The sequence below is a fragment of the Salvia splendens genome, chromosome 5 (genome assembly GCF_004379255.2).
Source record: "Salvia splendens isolate huo1 chromosome 5, SspV2, whole genome shotgun sequence".
Lineage (NCBI taxonomy): Eukaryota > Viridiplantae > Streptophyta > Magnoliopsida > Lamiales > Lamiaceae > Salvia > Salvia splendens.
Window position 1 is genome coordinate 7,420,334 of NC_056036.1, and position 9,355 is coordinate 7,429,688.

The 9,355-nt window shown below is 35.0% G+C and overlaps 1 protein-coding gene across 1 annotated transcript; it reads right to left on the reverse strand.

Moving 5' to 3' along the window:
- Window positions 1-1,326: 1,326 nt before the first annotated feature.
- LOC121803719 lies at window positions 1,327-7,811 on the reverse strand. The gene is made up of 4 exons (XM_042203346.1): window positions 7,002-7,811; window positions 6,549-6,913; window positions 1,458-1,614; window positions 1,327-1,374 (listed from the first exon to the last, which is right to left on the reverse strand). The coding sequence occupies exons 1-4, from the start codon at window positions 7,809-7,811 to the stop codon at window positions 1,327-1,329; spliced, it is 1,380 nt and encodes a 459-aa protein (XP_042059280.1).
- Window positions 7,812-9,355: the final 1,544 nt, after the last annotated feature.

Here is a 9,355-nt window from a genome sequence, read left to right on the forward strand (position 1 = left end):
CTTAACAGCTCAAGCGCTGTATGCTGTATCATAACAATTCTGCCATTTGCACTCTATCACACATATACAAAGAAAGAAGCCCACCCATCTCATTATCATAAAAAGCAGTGATGATTCAGTCTCAGATCAATGCCCAGACAGACCAGACCCGTTGGCGTTGCTATCCGACTCTGTTCGAGTTGGTTGTGATGCTAAAAATATGTGTATATTTTCATTTGGGGATCAAGAACAAAGTTTAGAAGAAGGTACTATTGGTGTATGAGGTGAGCATGGTTCATTGCTGGATGATGTTACACCTAGCAGTATCGTAAAATCACATTCTTAACCTAACCAAGAAATACTCCCCAACCTTGTGAAGATTCTTGGAGGAAAGGGATGGATGGAGTTGGAAGGCAAGTACAATATCAATTATCAAGAAAGACATAATACAGTGCATAACGATCATTAATGAGAAAGAATACTACTTCTTTCCTGCTAATGACTTCCAGATAAAGCGAATTGCGAATCTAATGAGTCTGATCCATGCTATGATCAAGACATACCAAAGCCAATCCCTTATTCGAGCGGAAGAACCCTCCACTTCAAAAACATACTATGAATGTTAGCTCAGCTGAGTAACCTTGGCCTTTCTCAGTGCCTCAAAGCCCTTAATCTGTCTTGACGAGTGATTTCTCCTTTCCCCGGAGCCATGGAAATCTTAGAATGCTTTAAAACTCAAAATTCTTGTTTCAGATATTGCATCCTAAGGCAGTGTGTTACTGTGTGTGCAATTTTGAATCTTGATTTGTCCTTTAAATGTTTCATTGAGGCATACATTGTTGCTAAAGATTAACTACATTACATCTAATGAATTTTCACTTACATTTTTTATTTTGCACATAACCAAAGAAATTGTTTTCTTTTTAGTTTTTTTAACTTTTTATATGATTGTCAGTTGCCTTTTAAATCAACAAATTTTTAATTATTCTATTTTTTTATACAATTGTCACTTTAATGATATTGATTTGCCATTTCAACTTGCCATACTAATGATTAATCCGCAATATGACAAGTCTGATCATTATTTGAAACAATTTGCCATATACTTAAATTTAATATATTCTTGAACTTTCGATCCTCTGTCAAATCAAGCAAACAGAAATGGAATGCTATCCACAAATGGCATAAGAAGGTACATTCAATAGTCAAATGGTCTGCATTCAGAAATTATTAGAATGAAAGAATGCAGATGCAAAGTGATCAAGAAAAATGTTTCTAGATCAAAAACTTGCAAAAAGAAAAAAAAAGAACTTCCATCAGGATCCTCACTGAAAAGAAGGTATTTCCTCATTCCTTCTTCCCGATCCCATGAGACATGTTATATATCCCTCTTCCCTGAAAACACAGATACAGTTGCCCATTAAAACACAAGCATGATAAAGGAATGAGAGGAGACGGTAACTGGGAGATGGACTCACAATAAGAAACAAGGAGGTGCTAGCCAAAGCCAAAGGAATGGCAACCGATGTGATCTTATCCGTCGGCTGCTTCAAATGGATGTGTTTGTGAATGCTCTGGAAAAGTTTTTGCTTCTCAATGAGCTTCGCTCTCGGCCTAAATGGTTCCTCAGACATCCTGCATGATCATCACTATGTAACTAATGGCTGTACAGGGAAATAACTTTTTCATTGCAGAATACCAAAGCAACACAAAAAAATTGCCTATTTTCAAATATAGTGTAGGATCAAGACTCATATTAATAGAGCTCAAAATATTAAATCAGAAAACAGTCTGTAGCATGATCAGTTAACATGTCCAAATTAACTTCATGCTAAAGGCTTTCAGCTGCAGACAAAGATGAAATGCTCTCTTTGATTCAAAATTGTTGCAAAGTGCATTTTAAAATATTCATCGCAATTGACACCAATTATCACAACCACACAAGTGCTAATCTTCAAGAACTCATGCTTGAAGAAGGCCAACGAAAATGTATTAAAGACAAGGGTAAACTGTGCATAAAGACCTACATTTTCACTCATTTTTGTTCAAGCATGAAAGTTAATGTATTTTAAAGCAACTTTTTTAGTTCATGTCCAACACCAGAAATGGGTGTAAAAGTTCATCTATTTAGGCAAAATTACCTAAACAACCAACAAGGTCTCCGCAATTTCGCCTAAAGCACAAAACACAGAAATCACCAAAAATGAAAAGAAACGAAAAACGGATATTCCAGGTCAAAATCAAACTCAGCATCTCTAGTGAAGGATCGATCTGGGAAATGACGACGACAATAAAAGATCTATTTCTAGACGGAAGGATTCATTCCATTAACACAGCAGATAACGGATCAACAATCAGGAGTATTATTGAAAGTTTAGAAATCCAGATTCGGGAAGCTAAAAAAACTCATAAATTAATCGAGACCAAAGTAACAAACCCTAACTGAAAACGAATTCGCTTCACGGATATTAAAAAAAAATAATTAATAATCGAAAGAGAGAATGATCCCAACCTGAATTGCAGATGTTGGAAAATCAGAGACGGCGAAATTGGATGACAGTAGAGACTAGCGAGATCGATTGAAATGAAAAGGGTTGAGAAAGGAGAATTTGTTTGAGATAAATGGGTTTCGGGTATAGTGGATCCAGTGAGTATTATTCGGGCTTAGTTTCTGAAACGGCCCACCCACACATTATTAATTCTAAATTTGTATTTTTATCTCTATTTAATTATTATCTTGTATATTTGATTTTTTTATTAATGGAAATTTCAGCGATTTTTTTACAAATGCACGAATAATGCCGAAACTCTTATTTATAGGTTAAAAATATAGTACGACTTTAGATATTTGTAATTTAGCCCGAATCAGAATTCAGACCCACAAATAGTAGGATGTTTGGCTGAAATTGCAACCTCCTAAATAACTTATAAATTGTTGAAAATTGTTTACCAAAATAAGCTTATATATGAAAGATTAAACAGCTAGTAAAGTCACCAGTTCAATTTTTCTTTTCCTAATCTATAATTTGTACATCAATAATTGTACCATTATAATTTATTTTTAATATTTATATACTTTCAATTTTATGTACCTTTCATTTTATTTCTCTAATTCACAATTCTCTTTCCAGTGTATAAGTTAAATTATTCAAACTTTTTTACAACTTACAGAATTATAAAAGCGCTTGAAATATTTTATGCATTCTCTATACTAAAGTAGGCCAAACACTCAATTATTCCTACATGGAAGTCGAAAATTAATTATCTAATTGCATAGTACTTAGTACGTAGTTTGTTCTAATGTGATTCAAAATGCATAAAATGCAAACGGGACTTAAATTTTGAGTATGTTGTTGTATATTTTATCGGATAGTTAACTTAATTACTCTAGTTTTTATTTATATAAATCCTGATTTAGTTAGGCATAACTCCAAATTCAGTAATTGATGATATCATCTAAGATACTTATAAATTATAGTAAGAGTAAAGGCCAAATATGGTCCTGAACATATAGCCATTTTACGATTTTGGTCATAAACATTATCTTTTGGATTTTTTGGTCCTGTACATATGGACATTTGATCATTTTGGTCCTCCGTCAATATTTCCGTTAAAAACTAACGGTCAACATTATCTTTTGGATTTTTTGGTCCTGCACATATGGACATTTGATCATTTTGGTCCTGCACATATGGAATTTTGATCATTTTGGTCCTCCGTCAACATTTTCGTTAAAAACTAACGGTCAACGGCCGATTTTTGACTAAAACAATGGGTTGGGTCGGGTCGTGTTTGGGTCGGGTTTGGGTTATACGTTAAGAAAAAAATAAAATTTTCTTAAAATTTAAGCATAATATTTTCGTTAAAATCTAAGCATAATATTCTTAAAAAATTAATTAATATTTTTTAATTAATAAAATTAAAGTATAGTATTTTTTAATTAATTTTTTCATGAATTTGAAGAAAATATTATGCTTAGATTTTATTAAAAATAATTTTTTAATTATTTAATTTTATTATATAGATTTAATATTAATATACTTTAATTTTAATATTTTGATTAAAAAATGATTATTTTAATTTGGTAATTTTTTATTTTATTGTGTAATATCATGTTTAAATCGTATAATAACATCATGTTTTAGTCGTTATAATATTTTTAATCAACAAAAATAACTAAAAATTAAAGTTTTATAATTTTTTTAATTAATAAAAAATAATTATTTTTTTTCTTAACGTGTAACTCAAACCCGACCCAAACACGACCCGACCCAACCCATTGTTTTAGTCAAAAATCGGCCGTTGACCGTTAGTTTTTAACGAAAATGTTGACGGAGGACCAAAATGATCAAAATTCCATATGTTCAGGACCAAAATGATCAAATATCCATATGTGCAGGACCAAAAAATCCAAAAGATAATGTTGACCGTTAGTTTTTAACGAAAATGTTGACGGGGGACCAAAATGATCAAATTTCCATATGTGCAAGACCAAAATGATCAAATGTCCATATGTGCAGGACCAAAAAATCCAAAAGATAATGTTTAGGACCAAAATCGTAAAATGGCTATATGTTCAGGACCAATTTTGGCATTTAGTCTTATAGTAATAGTTTGGTAGTAAATGTGTAACACGAAGCATAAGTTTATATGTTAAAAATAGAAGTTTCAACTTAAAAACTATATTTCGATAGAAATGACTAGTTAACATTTTGTTATCAAATGCAAGACTATGACAATTCTTTTGACTTTTCATGAATTTACATAAATTATATAAACAGTGTTACCTGAACTTGGAAATAATGAATATATTAATTTTCGAAATAAAACACTGATGAATTGGGATATAGTACAAATATTCAGTACAATACAGCCAAAGTCTCTTTCAGGGAAAACGTTATGACCCTCCAATGAATAAAGGGACTATATTAACTTATTTCTAGAATATTCTTCTTTATTCAGCCGACGAGTGAATTCAAAAATAAAATTTTAATTAGTGCAAATTATTTTCAAATGTTCTGGTTTTAATGTTATGTGAGATATTCAGGAAATTAATGCATTAAAATTATTGATATATATATATGTAGATTGGTTGGCTGAAATGTGTGTGATAACTCAGATGTGTTATAAAGGAGAAAACCTACCATGAGGCTTTCATCATTATACCCATGGTCCCTTCCTTCCTTGAATTATATACTCCCTCTATCCCATTAGAAATGCAACGTTTTCCTTTTTGGGACGTCCCACTAAAAATGCAACATTTCCTTAAAAGGAAAAAATCAGAGAATTTTAATTACTAATTAAGGCTCACTAATTAAGTTCATTAAGCATTAAAAAATAAAAAAAACCCTAGCATACCCTACCCTACCCTACCTACTCTACAATGACTTTCCGTCTACCCTCGATTCTCCCAGACGATGGCTTAATTTCTCCGCCGCCAAGCCTCCGACGACCCTGCGCCGCCAGGCCTCCGACGATGACAAAGCTTCCCGCTTTCCCCTGCTCCTCCGAAGACGGGAACACTTCACAATGTCTGATTCACCTTTCTCGCCGCTTGATTTCCCCGTTCGCCTCCAGGATTTCAGTCATCGATCGTCTTCCACAGGTCAGTCCTAATTTGCTCTTAATTTCTCTATTAACTTAAATTTCTGAATTAATGCTTGATTTTCGTGATGCACCTCTGTTTTCTGGATGCGTCTCTTATTGATCTGTGTTTGTAATTCTGTGTTTTGTTTACATTTTTATTGAGCAATTGAGAATGGTGATCGAAATTACTTTGGTGAAATTGATTTGATTACGCCTTGAAATTTTAGTGAGGACTCGAAATAGGCAGATGCATATTGGTTTCTATGTTTGATGTTTCTTCTCGTCAATGCTTATTCCCAATTGAAAATATAACATGTTTGGTAGACGAAATGCAAAATTAGAATTCAGTAAAAACCTAAACATGAAATTTTGGTACTTTTTTTAGTTCTTTAACTTTATAATCTCTTGTCTCTCATTTTCTAATTCATTCAGAAATTGTTACTCCTTTACAGATCACATCTGATTGCAATCTTTTGGTTTATTAAAAACAAGATTAGTATGTACTCTTATCAGAGAAATTGTATTTATGCTGATTTTTGCATTAAGACAAAGCAATAAAGAGATTCCAAGTAAGAAACATAGTTGAACAAGCAGATGGTAGGAATATCCAGGAAGCGTCCATTAAGTTACTTACAAAAAATGTGCATAATGTCATGTGTAGCTTACAAAAAATGTGCATAATGTCATGTGTAGCTTACAAAAATATGCATAATGTCATGTGTGACTTACAAAAATATGCATAATGACATGTGAGACTTACAAAAAATGTGCACACTGCCACACACCCTTCAGTTCTAGCTTCTTATGTATTGTCACCCTGAGTCATACCCAGAGCATGCATTATCCTTCCATTTCCCTCACAGTAGTCCATCTCACTATGGTGTGAAATGCATTGTATTGCCAACTCAGAAGGGACTACCAGGTTTTGCGGTAGTTCCTGTCTTCTTATCAGTGCTTCTTTCCCCAAATGTGGTAGCTTGTACCTGTTATGTCCTTTGTTCTTCATTATCTCTATAAAACAACCCTGCAAACTTAAGAATACATTGTTTAGTGTTGTGGGGCTTAACTCTTCAAATGATTTCTCAACAGCCTTAACTAGATCATCCACTGTCTTGCATGCAGTCTGCACTTGAAGTGATTGTATGGATCGGAACCACCCTAAATCATTGACATTGGTATCTGGGGAATTAGGGGGTTGCTGGACCATTCTGATGTTGAAACCAGATTGTGATGCAGCTGCCCTGAATTCTGGATCTGTATCCATGATATGTGGTCTTGCATTGTCCTGCTGTATAAAAATGTCTTTGGATGCATCTTTTGGCCATTTAGATATAATGGTTGGAATTATCTGCATGCATATAGTAAATGCATTCAGAAAATGGATATTCAAATAATCAAGCATACATAACATAACCTATCATCCCCCATTTTATTACCTTATTAATCATGCAGTCCTTGATCACATTTTTGTTGATGCTTTGAATAGCTTTAGTTTCTATTGTGCCCGCATCTCTATTCTTGTTCTTTCTTTGTGCTGGTACTTGAACAGTGAAGGGAAATATTCCAATTTTCCCATCAAACAATACATCACCATTATCTGCGAATAAAGGTCTTGCCACAGCACACATAAACATAATTTTTTGTATGAAATTCTTGTTTTGACAACTCCTATGTGGCTCATCTTCTTCAGGTGCTAAATAAAATCTGCGTGATGCTTGGGACATGTAAAACCACTTCTCATCAATGTGTATAGTGTTACTCATATTCCTAAACTTGATTTGGTTGCATACCTTGTCTAGTTCTAAGGCATCTAATGTGAATCTTAACCTTAGAAGCTTATTCGGGGCTGTTAAATCTGGCCTAATTGCTGATGTGTGTGCTCTGATCAGTCCGGCATCAACCCATCTCCCTACAGTTGTCTTACTACATTGCAAACCCACTGCAAATGATCTGATTGACCCTCTTTTTGTGTAATGTAGAGAAGAAAGCAAAGCTAAATCAAGAGTAACACGTTTGCACCTTGATCCTTTTGTTATTTTGCCGCTGACTGAGTTAATTGTTTCTCCTTGTTCTTGTTGCTTCTTCGCAGCTTGCCAATACCGATATATTGATGTTCGAGATATGTTGAATTTTTCTTCAGCGGCCTTGAACATGCCCCTCTTTGGTTTGCCGTTGACGGATGCTCGAAGTAGGAACTGCACAACTGCATTGCGTTGTGGTGTTGTTAAATTTCTCTTTCCCACCATTATACTTTCTGTGTTGCTGTAGAATGATAGTAAAAAAACTCAAGACATAATGCTTGATCTTCATTTTATAGACTTTTGGTTTATTGATGTGGCTGCATTTTGGAAATTGTTTGCAGCGCCATAATTTTAATAATTAGCCGCCAACTTTTTGGTATATTATGTTTCTTGTAATGATAAAATATCAAATAAATATGATGTACATACTGATAATAGTAAAAGACAAAATATAATATTAATAGGCAACAGGTTCACAAAGTGCCACGGGAATATATTTATTTGTTTGTATTTTTGTTCATTTAGTACTATTTATTAAGTATACTTATTAATTTTTCAACATACTATCTCGGAATATGAATGAAAATGATTAAATTTTGAAAATCAACGATCGAGTACAACATTGGATCCCAAATTTAAAAACGAATATAACATGTTTATGTTTAATGGGTCCGTTTCACTTTTAAAAATGAGAACATTCTAATTAATAGAACCCTCCCACACAGAAATCTGATTTTTTTTCAAATTTGACTTTAATTATACAAAGATGTGATTCATACCTCCTTATTAAAGAATGTGGTGAAAGCGACACCAATTTCAATAACCTGTCTACTTTCAGTTAGAGAGATTGCATTAGCATTATGATTATGAATCGAAAGTTGAGCGCTCGCTCTTCTTCCCCACCCGAAATCCAGATCATTCAAGTCCAATTTCTCACCGTAATATGGAGCTCCGACTCCCGCAACTCCTCCCACTCGGATATCCAATTTCTCGCTCCACATTCAACTTCTTCATCTCTCCCATTTCTTTTGCGCCCAATACAAATGTAGCTCTTACAATATCATTACTACTTTTATAATTTGATTCTTTTCTTTTATTTTTCAATTTCCAAAACTCAGTCAAGAACAATGACCTCAGCCCACTAGTGTCAAGGATCACTGACCTATCGTGGGACGCCACGTGTCTCCCATTTCGCAGCGCCCATCCAATGCTGATTCCCATTTCGGGGAAAACAGTGATTTGAACAGCCAAATCCGGACCGTCTCCGCCGCCCTTTTCCGGCACCAGGCGCCGGAAATCGCCTGGTTCCCGGCGAGATTCTTGAACACGCCGCCGCGGCTACGATCAGGAGAACGGAGTCGGTCTCATTATACTCGAGGCGGGGACGACCAATTTTCCGGCGAGGGGGAAGAAGTGGGCGAGGGCGAGAGAGAGTTCTTGAGCTTTGGCACGGCGGCTGCAGAGGCGGAGGCGAAGAAGAAAATGGGCTGAGATGGGGAGAAGAAGAGCTAGGGAATGTCGAAGAAGGTGAGTGGGAGAGGCCGGAGGAGTGGAGCGCGGCGTAGGGGAAATGGCACAGCGCTTCACAACTTCCCTCACTCATCCGATGTGGGATAGGTTTGTAACCCAACAAACCTCCCCTCAAACCGAGACCACATCGGGAACGCAGTCGACACAAACGTGGGTCATTCCCGATGTGGTCTCGGTTTGAGGGGATGTTTGTTGGATTACAAACATATCCCACATCGGATGAGTAAGGGAAGTTGGAA

Excerpts from the sequence above, each read along its gene's own strand:
- LOC121803719 (XM_042203346.1), bottom strand. The coding sequence starts at position 7,811 with ATGGTGGGAAAGAGAAATTTAACAACACCACAACGCAATGCAGTTGTG. Across the intron at positions 6,914-7,001 it reads AGGACTGCATGATTAATAAG|ATAATTCCAACCATTATATC; the intron begins GTAATAAAATGG and ends ATATGCATGCAG. Across the intron at positions 1,615-6,548 it reads AAGAACAAAGGACATAACAG|GATGTCTGAGGAACCATTTA; the intron begins GTACAAGCTACC and ends ATGATCATGCAG.